We start from the raw sequence: 17703 nt of genomic DNA on the forward strand, positions 1-17703 counted from the left end.
ACTTCAAGTCACTGTGATGGACTGATTGACATCTCATGTGGCCAAATTTTATGCCAAGAGAATTCACCGATCTGTTAAAGAGATATGACAAATACTTAAATCTGAATGGTGATTAAGTGTAGAAGTAATAAAAGATGTAGTTTGAATGTTTCAAATATATTTGTTTGTATTACTCTAGCATTTTATTTATAGCTTAATATACTGTAAGTTATTTTCTCACACACCATTTTTATATTAATTAGTTTGGATTTAATTAGATATATCATTTCTTTTAAACTAGCTTATCCAAATATTTGAATTTATAAGTAATTGACAGCTAACAATATTCCCACAAAATGGGTTATTTTGATATTGACACCGATGTAAATACAGCAACATGAATAACAATAAACGGCATTTATGATGTAATTGCAAAACTAGTCCATGTTTTAAAACAACTATATTCCTACTTCTATTTCTATTATTGTTTTTAAATTACATCTTACCCTTTCTAACAGTGAAAGTGTTGCTTTCAGTGCCCCCTCTGGTCTTCCAAATGGGAAACAATACCTAGAATATGAAATGAAAATGGCATTACAGGTATTTTGTACGCAATACCAAGTCTTCTCTAAGACAAGAAATTATATTATTTTATTTTCATCTTTTACAAAGGATCTGGCAGTCTCTTGAATGCAGAATAACTTACAAGATGTTCATTTCTATTTAAAAACAAGACAACAGAATGAGTTAACTCTGTGGAACTTTATGATATTACTGTGCTAATATTAATTATATTATAACATAATACATTGATTTTAAGAGATTCTTCAATAGAGTACAAAGAGATTCCAAAGAGGAAGATTTTTTTATTTCATTTGAAGATTGTTTATTTCACTCTTACACTATAATATAGCCAAAAGACATTATATAATTATACTTTAGAATGTTATTCAGTAGATGTTTAAATATGTATCTCACTGTTCTCTGTAATACCGTTTAACTCCTGAATTTTTTGAATAGAGTTTTTATGGACTTAGCATTATTATCACGTTTTCCACATCTTCTGAGAAAAGGGAAATATTGGTCATCAGGATGTTAGTGTTTAATGTATTAATGATTAATCAGTTGGAGAAGTCTCTGAAGAATGGTCTGTAACTATTGCTATTATAAATAATTAAGGAGTAAGGGAGACCACCCAACATACAGCAGAAACATTGAATACTCAACAAATACACTAACAAGAATGAAAACTTTCTAGCTTTCTGACAAACCATTTAATGAGTTGGAGAACACACACACACACACACACACACACACACACACACACACACACAACTGTGCAGCTACACTGTGTCTGCTGAACACACAATGTCAGGATTACAGTTCGGCAAGTGGTATCGGGTAAGGGCTTGTGCTGGCTCAGATGGAAAACAAGGAAAGTGTAGTAAGAAGAAGGAGGAGGGGTTGGGGAGGAGTAGTTGGCACCTCAGACAGAGGAAGGCAGTGTGCAAGATAGGAATGTGGCAGTGGATGGCAGCAAATTAACAGGACAAGATGCAACATGGGTATCTGAGCCTCTGAGATTGAGTGGCACATAACGATGTTATTGTCGTTTGGAAGGGGGTTACAGGTCAGATGATGGGGAGATTACTGTGTGGATGGTGTGAGTGGAGTGGGCTAGTGGGGTAGGAGAATTGTGGAAGCAAAGGAGGTGTTGCAAGCATAACTTCCACCCTAGCAGTTCTCAAAAACTGGTGACAGATGGAATCAATGAGAGGGCACGAGTTGTGAAGCAGCCATTGCCGTCAAGCACATTGTGCTCAGCAGGGCCTTCTGCCAATGGTGGTCAACTCTGTTCCTAGCCACAGTTTGATGGTGGACATTCTTTCTGATGGACAGCATGTTGGTGGTCATACCCACATAAAATGCTGTGCAGAAATTGCAGCAGAGCTTGGTGTACAACACTGATGCTTTCATAGGCGACCCTGCCTCTAATGAGACAGGATGAGCCTGTGGGAGAAATGAAGTAGGATGTGCTCAGCTGGAGATGCAGGGATATGTCCTTGTGGCATGAGGTTGGGAGTGGGCATGAGAGTGGCATAGGAATGGCCTAGGATGTCATGTAGATTTTTCAATGGGGGCATAGTAACCAGCTGCAATGTCCTCCCATTGAAAGGCTCTCTGCTCTTGTCAATCAACAACTCCAACTAACTGTCCACAGCCAATTGTCTCATATTAAAGACACAATCACTTCTTTCATTGAACCTCAACCATCCCCACTACATTAAAAACTGGATTTCTACTTACAATGGTTGATTACACCTCCTTACACACCAAACCCCTTATGCTCGTGGCCTTGCTGCTGTTGAACCTAACCTCTGCCACTTCCCTTCTGACACCAAACCCATAACCTCATTCATTATACACCTCACCTATTATATGAGGACAAGATATGCACAAAATTCCAATGCACAGTAATGGACACCAGTGTGGCAACCTACTGTGACAACATGTTTATGAGCCCTCTAGGGGAAGCCTTCCTAGCCAGGTTCACTAACAATATCATCATAGAATGAATGGTCACTATTAAACTGTGGCATAGAACAGAACTGACGGTCCAGTGGCAGAACATGTCACTGAGCATTACATACTTGATTTCATTGGTTTCTTCACAAATGACGTTGTTTGGATCTCTCCCCCTAGCACTGTCTTTTCTGAACTACAGAAATGGGAGTTATCCTTGCAACACATCCTTCACTCCTGTAATACTCCTGGCCTCAATATCTACTCAGCCACTGCACCCACACCCTCCACCCAGCAATCTTCTCCTCCTCTGTCCTGCCACCCATTCTCAGTCTGCATTTTCACCTCTTTATCATTGTGCATGGCCCAATCTCAACAGCTCCAGTGCACATGTGTTACATTCCTATTCCATACACCTGCTGCCACCTGCTCGTCCTGCTGAACTGCAAACTTGCCACTGTGTTTTCAGCCAGCATGATGCAGATGCACAGGTGTGTGGGTGTGTATGTGTGTGTGGGCGCGCGCGTGTGTGTAGGTGTGGGTGTGCGCACACGTGCGCTCGAGCGCGTGTGTGCGTGCATGTGCACGTGTGCATGTGTACATATTACCCAGTTTGTTAAATGATTTTGACAAAAGCTGGCAAGTTCTCAGTCTTTTTGTGTATCTTTTTATGACTGAATGGTTCTACTACACGATGGGTGGTTTCATTAACTCCTGAATTATTTAAAGTCTCCCAGAACATTCCACGACTAATATTTTTGTAACATCCTTGTGTAATACAAGACAATGAAGTTAATTCTGCAAATTACAAGTTTATCATTACTCCTCAATCAATGATGGAGATTCACTTTTTCATGGAAAATTTTAATAATCTATTATCAATGCTTTCATCATTTACAATGCATAATTTATAGCTGCTGAACTCTTATATGCATTTTAAACAATAGGTTTCTTACTTAAACCAAAGAGAGAAAAAGTATATTGTAAAATAGAAGAAATGGTACAGAGATGAAGTCTAATAACATTCTTATGTTGGCAATGATGAACTGCAAAGTGAAGAATATGCAGTTTTCTACAGTGGTGCTCCATTGGCTAGAATCTGCAAGAGAAGACTGACAAGATGTTTATACATATGAGAACAGCACCATATATAATACCCCTCATGGTCACAAAGATCTGCAAATATTATAAAAATGGAATATCAGACTCTGTGTACACATTCCATAGCTGAAAATCAAAGGTAAATCTCAGAATAATAAGTGTGAGCAGTTCATCTAACAGAAAAGGGATATTGACACATATTTAAATGCACTTAAGTGCACTTCAGGAAATTTGTCTCACTGACCATAAAAAATGCCATGATATAAGACAGTGTCAAACATGCTCAGATATACACAGAACAGCAATATATGCCAGAGAAAATATTGCCAACTATACTGTAAATACGTGGGAAATCTCTGGTAGGATGTATACTGATCGTGCATCAGAAAAACCTCAAGGAGGGGGCGCTAAAGATAACTTGAGCTACCTTTACTTTTACCATAATAAAATATAATCAAGTCACATGCAAAGTTCAAGAAAGTTTTATTTAAACTGATTATACAACTACAAGACAATATCATCTTATGATATAAAAAAGTTACAATCCTGGTTCTCTTCCTTAAATGATGAATTCTATGTGCCTATTCTTCCTGTCAAATTGATTAATTACATTATCAATAGGACAATCAATGTCAGAGTGAGTGTTCAACAGTACAACAGAGCAATAAGAAATAGTAGGATATTCACAACTCTTCTTGATCAATCACCAGACAGAATAATGTATTGAGATCACCAGAATGGCCACAACTTTTCTTGTAGGTATGTATTAGTTCTGTGCCACACAGAAACATATAAAATATGATGATGCAGATACATGTGCTACATAGGAAAGTACAACTACTTGGTAACTCCATTCAGTCGAGTCAACTGACGAAAGAAACGAATGACTTGTGTGCGGGCTGACTGGTGGGAGCAGTGCGGATGGCAAAGTGGGCATACCCACAAGGGGGGTGGGGGGTGGGGGCATGTCCCCCATATGTATCTGCCACTGGCAAGAACTGTAATACAAGGATACAAAGGATACCACATAATGTGTGACAAAGCTTCTGCTATTTGCAATATACAATACTTATATGACTTTGTTAAGGACATCAGTTGTTAAATAACATAGTTCACAGCTAGTGCTGTGATTTATGTCTCATTAGCCTCATTTACCATGTAGAAGGGCAGTAAATATTGAATATATTAACCCTCCCTCCAGTTGTATGAGCCATTATGTCATCAAAATGGTGGTCATCAACCACACACCAAAATCCAATATAGTGTGCTAAAAAAATACCATAAAAACAGCTATTCTCATGATATCACACTCATTAGATTCCTCAAATCACAAACTATCATCTTTTAACCTAATGTAGACCTTGTAGTTGAGACAGTTCAATTTGCCATCACAGCCTAAATTAAAAAAATAATGTAGAATCAAAATAAATATTGTCAGTACTCTGTTCTCTCTCTTTTTGTGCATGTATAGGGTGACAATTATTGAACTATATGAGAAAAAATGTAAATTAGTTACAAAATAAGGCACGCACATAGTTTATTCAACATGTAAACATCACCACAGACATTCAGATTTAGGCTATGGCATATTCAATATGCCTGCCAACATCGGCATGATATGGCTCTGACAAATAGCAAAATTCTGCATGACCTGCTGAAGTTTCAGTATATTGATGCTGTCGATGACCTCCTGAATGGCTGTTTTCAGCTCAGCAATGGTTTCAGGGTTATTGATGTACACCCTATCTTTAAGATAGCCCCACAAAAAGGAGTCACATGTGTTCAGATCTGGAGAACATGTGGGCCAATTGAGGCCCATGCCAGTGACCTCTGGGTACCCCAGAACCAGAATGCAGTCACGAAAGTGCTCCTCCAGGACATCAAACACTCTCCTACTTTGATGAGGTCAAGCTCTGTGTTGAATGAAACACATCTTGTCAAAATCAGGGTCACTTTGGATAATGGGGATGAAATCATCTTCAAAACCTTCACGTACCATTACGTAGTTGCTGTGCCATCAAGGAATATCACACCAATTATTCCATGACTGGACATTGCACACCAGACGTTGCTGGTGAAGAGACTTCTCAATCATGAAATGTGGATTCTCAGTCCCCCAAATGTGTCAATTTTGCTTATTGATGAACTCATCCAAGTGAAAGTGGGCATCATCACTAAATCAAGGCATACAGTGCATATTAATTCCCATTAAGCCCCATGGTCAACCATGCAGTTTGAACATCCTAACACAGTCTGTTCTGAAGTTATGATGATTTTATTTCATACAGTACAATAATTGTCGTCCTTTATGATCATGCACACAGTAAGATCAATGTTTCACAGATCAAAGCCAACATGCACTAGTGATAACCCCCCAAAAAAGGAAGGGGAGGGGGGAATAAAGATATATATCATAAGACATAATTTAATATGCTGAAAAACAATGATAAATATACACTGATATGAGTTGTTCTTAAATTCTTTTTTAATCACAACTGTTGACATATTCCTCCCAGAAGGTCCCTGTTTATGGAAATTGGTTGACTGGAGTGAAGTCTACTCACATGACTGATATGGTGCCAGTGAGCTGAAATCATCACATAGCTGATGCTTCATTTAGACAGGAAATTAGATTGCTGTCTGATAACACAATATGTAAACTGTAAGATGGGTGTTGCAGTACCTCCCTGTAAAATGTAATACCTTGATGCAATAAGAAATTACACTATGGGATTGGAAAGTGTTGTGGAGCAGTCAAGATGTTCATTGCCATGCATTTCTAAGAAAGCAGTCACAAAACCATTCTTGCAGGCTGTCTTACTTGGAATTCCTGTGTTGACTGAGAACAGAAATGGTAATGTGTGAGGTCCCTTGGTGCCTGAGTGCAGTTTCCCCTACACTTTACTGTGCTTTAAATGATACAAAAGACAAAATCTCTCTACCAAGGTACTCAAATGAATATTTTAGCCATTTACAGTCACCAGCTAAATGCAGAGATGCTGCAGTGTCATAACCCTTGCATGTCATCCTGTATGTCATTTATTGTCAAGGTTGTTATGGACCATGGATAATAATATGCAATATCTAGCATGTTGTTTCACTCACTGTAGTCTTCTCAATGTAGATTCCAGTAACAATTAAGATTGTGAATAAACTGTCACAGTCTTGGTGACTGAAGATTGACAATACAAAGTGTGTTGAAGCAAGCTGGGTTCTCTTATTTTCCCATCTGTCTCCTTAAATTCATTTTATTTTTGGTTTTGAGTAATTACCATTAAAATACATAAGTACAATCTGCATTTTCAAAAGAGAGAAACGTTGGCCCTCATTCTTAAGAAATATACCACCAGATCTAATTTGTGATTAGTTTTGCAGATGTAATTAATTTCCTAATTTATTTTGACCATTCCTAGGTAATACTTTTGTTATAGGGTGCAATCAGTAATTGTTTTGGGACTTAGATTCTACTGTTGACTTATAAACAAATATAAATTCTATACTAATTATAGACATTTGGAAGAAGAACTACTAGGATTCTTAAAGCATTTATTTGGCTCTAGATGAGATTAGATTAGATTAGTACTTGTTCCATAGATCATGAATACGACACTTCGTAATGATGTGGAACATGTCAGGTTAATAAAAGGTGTCCATACAAGATATTACATTACACAAAATATTACATGACACTCAATATTTTTAATTTTTTTTTCTGTCAGACTTTTGATGCTATTAGGTAAGTGACCAAAGACTTTTGTGGCAGCATAATTTACCCCCTTCTGAGCCAAAGTTAGATTTAACCTTGAGTAGTGAATATCATCCTTTCTCCTAGTGTTGTAGCCATGTACACTGCTATAATTTTGAATTCGTTCAGATTGTTAATAACAAATTTCATAAGTGAATATATATATTGTGAGGCTACAGTGAAGATCTCTAGCTCTTTAAATAAGTGTCTGCAGGATGATCTTGGATGAGCTCCAGCAATTATTCTGATTACACACTTTTGTGCAATGAATACTCTTTTACTCAATGATGAGTTACCCCAGAATATGATGCCATATGAAAGCAGAGAATGAAAATAAGTGTGGTAAGCTAATTTACTCAGATGTATATCTCCAAAATTTGCAATGACCCTAATAGCATAAGTAGCTGAACTCAAACGTTTCAACAGATCCTCAGTGTGTTTTTTTCCAGTTCAACCCCTCATCAATGGATACACCTAGAAATTTCAAATATTCTACCTTAGCTACCAATTTCTGATTGAAGTCTATACATATATTAATGGTGTCATTCCATTTACTGTGTGGAACTGTATATACTATGTTTTGTCAAAGTTTAATGAGAGCCCATTTGCAGAGAACCACTTAATGATTTTCTGAAAAACATCATTTACAATTTCATCAGTTAATTCTTGTCTGTTGGGTGTGATAGCTATACTTGTATCATCAGCAAAAAGTACCAGCTTTGCATCTTCGTGAATATAGAATGGCAAGTCTTTAATATATATTAAGAACAGCAGAGGACCCAAGACCGAACCTTTTGGCACCCCATTCTTGATTGTTCACCAGTTTGAGAAATCACCAGTTTTTTGTATATTATGTGAACTGTTTATTTCAACTTTCTGCACTCTTCCAGTTAGGTATGATTTAAGCCATTTGAGCACTGTCCCATTCATACCACAGTACTTGAGCTTATCTAGAAGTATTCCATGATTTACACAATCAAAAGCCTTTGATAGATCACAAAAAACCCCAACGGGTGACTTCCAGTTCCTCAGAGCATTTAATATTTCATTATTGAAAGTATATATAGCATTTTCCGTTGAAAAACCCTTCTGGAAACCAAACTGACATTTTGTGAAACCTTTATTTTTACAAAAGTGTGAAGCTACTCTACAATACATTACTTTTTCAAGAATTTTGGATAAGGCAGTCAGAAGAGAGATTGGACAGTAGTTGTTGACATCAGACGTATCCGCTTTTTTATGCAGTGGTTTAACAATGGCACAGTTCAGTCTATCTGGGAAAATACCCTTCTTCAGGGAGCTATTTCATATGTGGCTAAGAATCCCACTTATTTCTTGGTAACAAGCTTTTATTATCCTGCTGGAAATGCCATCAATTCCATGTGTGCTTTTATTGTTGAGAGAGTTTATTATCTTCCTGATTTCAGAAGGAGAGGTGGGTGGAATTTCAATTGTATCAAATGGTGTGCGTAAGGCCTCTTCCATTAACTGCCTTACTTCTTCTAATGAACATTTAGATCCTATTTTCTCTACAACATTTAAAAAATGGTTATTCAAAATGTTTTCGACTTCCAGCTTGTTGTTTATCAAGTTTCCGTTCGCTTTGATGGTGATGCCATCATCCTGTACTATTGGTTGCCCTGTCTCCCTTGTAATAATATTCCAAATTGTTTTGATTTTGTTATCACAGGTATTAATCTCAGACATGATGCACATGCTTCTGGACTTTTTAATAACCTTTCTTAATGTAGCACAGTAGTTTTTATAATATTTGGCTGTTTCTGGGTCATTACTCTTTCTTGTTGTTAGATACAGTTCCCTTTTGAGGTTACAAGATATTTTTATACCTTTAGTAAGCCAAGGTTTTTGCATGGTTTCTTATAATCAGATTTAACTACTTTCTTGGGGAAACAGTTTTCAAATTCTCCTACAAGTGTATCATGAAATTAGTTATATTTTAAATTAGCATCGGGTTCCCTGTACACCTCATCCCAGTCTAACTGCTGAACATTTTCTCTGAAATTTCTAATTGTTGACTCATTAATTGAATGCACAACTTTGGAGGGTAATTTTGAATTAATCAGTGGAGCTATGTCATATACTGTAACTAGCTGAGCACCATGATCTGAAAGGCCATTCTCAACAGGACAAGAATTAATGTTTTTAAACCTACCTTGGTCTATAAAAGTGTTATCTATCAATGTGCTGCTGTCCTTTACTACCTGAGTAGGAAAGTTAATGACAGATGACAAATTGAAAGAACCAAGAAAGACATCCAGGTCATTCTTCCTATTACACTCTTTCAGTGAATCAACATTGAAGTTCCCACAAATAATAATTTGCTTTCCCCTAGCTGACAGATAACACAGCAAGGCATCCAAGTTTTACAGGAATAAATGAAAGTTTCCTGAAGGGGACCTATATACTGTTACAATTATGAAAGAGCCTTCCTTCAGTTTAAGTTGAGAAAGCCAGCCTTAATTAATTCCAAAACAATTACCAGGTTTGTCAAAGTATTGGTTGTATAGCTGTTAATTTCATTATTTAATCAATTAATTTGTCCAGAACTTTGTAGTAGAAGGAATTGCTAAAAATAAGGATTTTTTGATAGATTCAGTTAATTGAATGAGTTATGTTTTAATTGTAATTTCTGTAACTTATACATCGAACAATGTATAGTTTCAGTACCTATTATGGTGAGAATATATAACGGCCCAATTTTTGGTCCAGAGACAGTTAGTCCATGGTTGATTTTCAGCCGGGAATTCTGTATCAGTTAGCTTATCAATAATGCTTTAAATTAACAGTGGAATTAGTGTAACATAAATAGGCCATGTGTAAAAACATTGACAGTGTCTGGTCAATTTATTTGAGAAATAGTGAACAGTGTGGTTAGGTATTTACTGCTCACAGATGTTCAACAGTGAACTATTGTAGCAGTATGCTGAAGTTTGCCTGCAAACTATTAATGCGGCTTGTCAAAAGTTAACCAATAGTGAACTGGCCATATAACTGTGAAATGAAAATAAAGAACTGTGAAATGCAACTGTGCAACTGTCTGCTGTATCACCATATTCAGTCTGCATATTCTAATGGATGCTCATTGGAGTAGTGATGAATATATGAAAAGATTTGCATGGGAATGACTATCATCATGAGAAACTTCAATAGGTTTTGACTGGTGAGTACAACTTTATTTCCATTCTAAGGCAAGAATGACACAAAGCACCATAGCTGATGGCCATCCCGTACACTGCTATCAAGGAATTTGAAAATATGAGAAAGTGACAAAGTAATATAATGCATGAAACAAAGAGCATATTACAGTTCCTCTAATAGGAAACGGATAGAGGAGTGTCTGTCTGTTATATCTTAACATATGAATGAAGCTGCCAGAAACAGAGCACAGTCCAGCTAAAAAGGGATGTACTAAGGCACTTGCCTAAAGTAACTTACTGAGAGTCTAACTGGTGATAAATGGATAGAGATTTAAAGAAAGTTTTTGTCCAGAATACATGTCCTTAGCCTTAGTCATTGTACAACCTGACTAAATAGTAAGTGGGGAAGAAGGAGCCACTGTCACTGCAAGATATGGACAAAGCAGAAGAAATATGGGAGCATAAAAGCTTGTGGTATCTAGATATATGTTTCAACTAGTTGGAGAAAGTAGCATGTTAAACACTCACAATATATGCTAGTTTACTTGGAAGAGAAATATGCTGGAAATTATCACTTGAAGGTCATGATTATTTAGCAACCTGTTATTATCAGTATGTGTTCATGCTGTAACATAATACTGACAGAGAAAATTAAAATGAAATGGCATTTGGATTAGATATATGATGTATAGAATACACATTTTCAAAATATATCCAAGAGTAAGGTTTGAAGTGTTGTCAAATTCAGTGAAATGTACTGCCCCTAATAGTGCAAACAAGCCTGTGGCAGTATATATATCCATATACATTAATATCAGCTGAAGGATTTCACACTTTATGGCAGCAGCTTTTAGATGCTGGTTCACAATTTAGATGGGTGGACATCACCAACATTTTGCCTTATTTTGCGACAGTGTCACACCACAATGAAAGACAGGGCAATGAAATACAGATGAATATGATACTTAGCATTGCCCAGCCTGAATGTGTGAATCCCTTCATGTACAACAGAGATCTGGACTGATCCACATTAAAAGGTTGTAATGTATCTATTACTGCACACTTTGTTGAGTATTACTGGTCACTCAGAAATATGCTGTTGGTAACACACTACTCTGAGAAGAAATAACCTGGAGAAATTGTTAATAATCACGTCATCAAAACATTAATTTATGAAGAAATTGCCACATATTAATAAGATTTAATTTATTTACATACAGGGATCTGCAAACATTTCAGTATTAAGAATGCCTTACACATGTTTTGAATAAGTCCACAAACAAATTTTTTATGTTAATTATTTGAAACATAAGGCAACAATGATTTATTTCACAAATTATGTGGCCAGAGAGATTGCTTGTTCCATAAAGAAAAATGATGACATTGATTAGTAACATACTAATTTAAAACAAAGCTCAAGACAAGGTGAAATTGGCTTTTTAGAATGCTAGATTTAGCAGTTAAACAGTGAGATAAAGTCACAGAAATACTTGCAAGAAAGGGCCACTCTAAAAAATTTAATAGTTATGGCAAACACTGCAACATAATCATGAGATTTTTAGAGTCACTCAAAGATTCAGGAAAAGTGTTTCAGGCAATGAATATCTGACAATTCTATTTGTTTTGTTATCAGTGCTTGAAACAAAAATTCATTGCAATGAAGGGGCAGATGATACAGATGTAAGTTTCTGTAAATCTGAGTAGCTCCAGTTTTCTTGTTTATTACAAGCTGAATGTCCAGCAAATGCAATTTGTACTTAGTTGCATTTGATCAGTTTTAGTGTCACTGGGATTTAGAAATGTTACACAACATTGGTAGGAATGTAAATGATTGTAAATTGCAGTTCTCTGTGACAAGCCCCTAATTGTTCTTAATATGTATTAATGACTTGCCACTCTGTATTCATGAAGATGCAAAGCTAGTTCTTTTTGCTGATGATACAAGTATAGTAATCACACCCAAGAAGCAGGAATCAGCTGAGGAAAGTGCAAATAATGTCTTTCAGAAAATTATTAATTGGTTCTCTGGAAATGGACTCTCATTAAATTTTGAGTAAACACAGTTTATACAATTCTGTACAGTAAATGGCATAACACCATTGATAAATATAGACTATGAACAGAAGTCTGTTGCTAATGCAGAATACTCAAAATTTCTGGGTGTGTGCATTGATGAGAAATTAAATTGAAAAAAAAAAACACATTGATGATCTGCTGAAATGGTTAGGTTTAGCTATTTATTCCATTAGGGTTATTACAAATTTTGGTGATAAACATATCAGTAAATTAGCCTACTATGCCTATTTTCATTCACTGCGTTCATATGGCATCATATTTTGTGGCAATTTGTCATTAAGAGAGAAAGTAATCATTGCACAAAGGCGTGTAATCAGAATAATAACTGGAGCCCACGCAAGATCACCTTGCAGACTTTTATTTAAGGAACTCGGGATATTCACAGTACCTTTGCAATACATATATTCACTTATGAAATTTGTCATTAATAACCCATCCCAATTCAAAAATAACAGCAAATAACATAGCTACAACACTAGAAGAAAGGATTATCCTCACTATTCTGAATTATAACTCACTTGAGCACAGAAAGGGGTGAATTATGGTGCTACAAAAATCTTTGGTCATTTTCCAAATAGTATTAAAAGTCTGATAGATAGCCAGACAACATTTAATAGCAAATTAAAAGAAATTAAGAAAACTTATGTCTCAATGACACATTCCACATCATTACAAAATGTCATATTCATGATCTGTGGAACAAAGATTAATGTATGTAGAAGTAGAACAGCCACCAGAGAGTGCATTAGTGTTGTTTTTGTTTAGTATTGTTACCAGGCCTGGTAGGGTATACAAAGGTTATGTACAACATTAGATGCTGAGTGATCACTGTGAAGGACATGAAGATGCTGTGTAACCTATTGAGACAACATTATTAGTGGATGAAGTTTTACAAATATGGACTACCAGTTTGTTTCTCATTCATAAATTTCTCAGTTTTTCACTTTAAGAAAACAAAATGTCTGCAGAAGATACTTTTGGATTAATTTTAATGCTTCCTATATTTTCAGACATGTACCATGTTAGGAACATTTCTAAATTCGGATTAACACAAAGTTAGACATTCTTGGCTCTACAGGTTATGGGGTTGAAATATGTAATACTCCATTCATTTCATATGTTGAAATTGAAAAGAAATAATGGAAAATCTAATAATTCATTGTCAAAGAAAACACTATAAAACATAATAACACAACAGAAAAACAACCTAAATGTACCATTTTCAGTTATTAAATTCCTGACTAAATAATTTCACTTGCAGAAGTCACACAAATATTGTCCTCTATCATAACTTGCACATTCAGTGTGCACCCCATTTCCCACATTAGACACATTAACCAATTTATCCCTGCCTTGTCTTGTGAAAGTTTACCTGAGCAAAAGAGACAGTCAGCATCTTCATTAGTGGATACACTGTTGTCCAGAATGCTACTGATAGTGGACAAATGATCTCTCACACTACAAACATCATCCTAAGAATCAGATGATTCTTGGTTCCCAGGTTTTGGTGGCCTCTGCTTTTTTGTCTTCAGCTTATTTGTTGCTGTTGTCAATACTTTAGGAAACCTCTTGTGTGGAGATGAGGTTAGTACTGCTGAAGAATCTGATTTTCCTCCCATGGTGCCTGGCCTCTCCTTTATTTGTGGAATGGATGAGTTCTGCCAAAGTGTAATTTCCAATGTGGAGGAAGATGTTCCTGCCTCAACTTAACCATTAACCCTTCCATTATTAGAAGCCACCACACTGCAGATGGTTCATTGACTGGATCATTGGGTAAATCCTCAGTTATTCCTTCAATGTAGGCAATTACACGTGCATACATGACATTCCTGTCACCCTAGCTACTTCCATTGCCTGGCACTTAATGTAGGCCTTCCCAAAAATTTCAGTGATGTACATGCCACAACACTGCAGATGGTTCATTGACTGGATCATTGGGTAAATCCTCAATTATTCCTTCAATGTAGGCAATTATACATGCATACATGACATTCCTGTCACCCTAGCTACTTCCATTGCCTGGCACTTAATGTTGGCCTTCCCAAAAATTTCAGTGATGTACATGTTTGTTATTGGATGTTCATTTTCCTTCATCCATATGCATACCTGCTCAGAGTAATAAGCTTTCAAAGGACTCATTAAAGTTCTACACAGTGGTTGCATCTAGTGGGAGGCATGAGGACACAGACACATGAAATTGACATGGTTTCTGTATGTGAGGTTTATAACGGCCATGTTATTGGACTGGCTGTAATGCCCATCCAGAATCAGAAGTCATTTCTGAAGCCAATACCCAGAAATAAAACAGGCCATGACAGTACAGTACAAATATAAAATACTGGGGCACAAATGTGAAATACTAGTATTCTGTATTAGTGCCTCAGCTAGCTTGGAATTCAGAAACACAAATAAAATCAAAAATTAAATTTAAATTGGCAACAGATGCACCAACTTACAGCTTAATCTATTACCTATACGTCTGTTTAGAAAATATTTTAATATCTTATATATTATGACAAGAATGAAACTGAAAACCACCAACCTGCAACAATTATTCTTCCTAAGGAAATTTGTTAAAACATCTTCACTCACTCACATGCAACGCAAAGCAGTCTGCAGTTGCTGAATGTTGTTCACAAGCAGCTCACCAGAGTACAGCACTTATAAGGTACAAAACTGTAGTATTTCATATCAGTATTCATATTCAACATCTCTACCTCTTCCTCTTTCCGACAGAGACTGAAAGGGGCCTTATTGTATGTCTCCATTTGGCTAGCTGGTCAAATCATGTAATATCCACATTTACTTCGTGTTCATATGTTACAGTTGCTCAGTGTTGGACTGCATGGGAACATGACAACAGGCACGCTCATTATGAAGGTTCCAGTCAACCACATCTGACCACCACAAGTGACGATTACCGCATTGTGTACAAAGCACATTGCGACCCCTTCACATCTGTGTTTGCTATCAGAGAACAAGTAATGGATTCTCTATAACATTATTTTCATCCTGCGGTACTGTTCAAAAATTAGCAGCAGCTGGACTTGGGAATTACTATCCAATCCATACTCTCCTGTTAACACCACAACACAGATGGCTGTGCTGGGAATGGTTACAATACTGGGAAACATGGACTGCTGATGCATAGTATCAGATTGTGTTTCTGTAACAATCTCAGTTGTGAACTACCCCGGATTACCATTATGAATGAGTATGGTGGCAATCTGCAAAGATTTTCCATACTTCCAATGTTTTTGAGAGACACAGTGGCATTATACCTGGCATCATATGAGTATATCGGAATATAGTTTCCCTAAGAAGACATTGAAATACAATTGTAAGAAAATCATGGCTTACTAAAGGGATGAAAATATCCTGTAACCAGAAAAGAGAAATTTATCTAATAGCAAGAAAGAGTAACAACCCAAAAACTGCCAAATAGTATAAAAAGTATTGTACTACATTAAGGAAAGTTATTAAAAAGTCCAGAATTGAATGTATTATGTCTGAGATTAGCAGTTCTGATAATAAAACCAAAACAACTTGGAGTATTGCTGTAAAGGAAACACATCAACCAAAAGCACAGGGACACACTGTACTACCATCAAACTGATTGAAAAGTTTATTAACAAAAAGTCAGACTCAGAAAATATCTTTAATAATCATTTTCTACATGCTGTGAAGAAAATAGGGTTCAGACATTCATTAGAAAAGGCACAACTATATATAGAATAGAAAATACCTATATAATCTGATAAAAGTGAAATTCTTCCTGTGTGTCTTTCCAAAATCAGGAAGATAATAAACAGATTCAAAATTTAAAGCTCCATGTAATTGATGGCATTTCCAGCAGAGAACTAAAAGCTTGTTGAAAACAGATAGTAGGATTCTCAGCCATATATGTAATAGCTCACTTTAAAAAGGCATTTTTCCTGATAGATTGAAATGTGCTATTGTTAAACCATTTCATAAAAAGGAGGATAAATCTGATGCTAAGAACTACTGCCCAGTGTCATCTCTGACAGCCTTATCCAAAATTCTTGACTAAGTATTGTTTTCAAGAGTAGCTTCACACATTTGTAAAAATAAAGTACTAACAAAATGTAAGTTTGGTTTCCAGAAAGGCTTCTCAACAGAAAATGCTGTATATGATTTCACTGATAAAATATTATATACTCTGTGGAATTTTTTGGTGATCTCTCAAAGGCTGTTGATTGTGTCATTTTCTTCTAGATAAATTTATGATCCAATGCGTCTGAAATACTGATGGTATTACTTAGACATTATGTAATGAAATTCAAATTGCTGCTAAAGGAGTTCAGTGTTTTTATTGTGATAGATCCATTTTGGCTCAGTTGCCACCTTCAGACCATACAGTTGTTGCTGTCACTTTGTATTCTATTACAGCATAGTGAAGATTTAAGACTTTTATATTGTTAGCTGTTTTATGGTTTGTTGCTGTTAATTGAGCTTTCATTAATTTTATAATTTGAAGTTTTATCATCAGATTTGACAGATTGACAGCTTTGACGGCTTATCTTCTAGATAAGCTCAAGTACTGAGGTATGAGTGGGACGCTGCACAAATGGTTTAATTCAAAAGAAAGAAAATTTTATGCTCCTCAACCACAGCCTCAAACAGTGTGACCAGTAACCTTAATAGATGGGAACGAAAATTTATAATAAATTAAAAAGGAACAAGTTAATGCAGATGAATTTTGATCCACTTAAAAGAAAGCTATATGAGGCACGTTATTTCTCAGTGGCTGAATTCATGCAGGATGAACTGGAAATTTGAGCTGGATACAATGTGTTATATAACCCAAAAAATATCATTATAGTGTTATTATTCATTTTAGTGCTCTTGTTTATTAGTGTAGAACTCATTTTAACCGTATTATAAATTTTGACGTGTCTCTTGTACGCAAACCGAATGGATTGCAAATGTATGTCACAAGGTGAATAAACCAAAAATCCATATAGTATTAAAAGCCTGATAGATAGCAAGACAACATTTAATAGCAAATCAAAAGAAATTCTGAATGACAACTCCTTCTACTCAATAGATGAATTCATAGACATGAAGTAATAAAAAAAAAAATAATAATAATAAATAAAT

The 17703-nt window shown here is 35.9% G+C and overlaps 1 protein-coding gene across 1 annotated transcript in view; it reads right to left on the reverse strand.

Annotated features, from left to right (window-relative positions):
- The window catches only part of LOC126470456 (calcium-dependent secretion activator-like), a 1485604-nt gene that overhangs the window by 378270 nt on the left and 1089631 nt on the right, over positions 1 to 17703 (reverse strand). The window contains exon 20 of the mRNA XM_050098305.1: positions 486 to 549. Within this exon, the coding sequence (XP_049954262.1) occupies positions 486 to 549 (64 nt within the window). The remainder of the gene's footprint in view (positions 1 to 485; positions 550 to 17703) is intronic.

The sequence above is a fragment of the Schistocerca serialis genome, chromosome 3 (genome assembly GCF_023864345.2).
Source record: "Schistocerca serialis cubense isolate TAMUIC-IGC-003099 chromosome 3, iqSchSeri2.2, whole genome shotgun sequence".
Lineage (NCBI taxonomy): Eukaryota > Metazoa > Arthropoda > Insecta > Orthoptera > Acrididae > Schistocerca > Schistocerca serialis.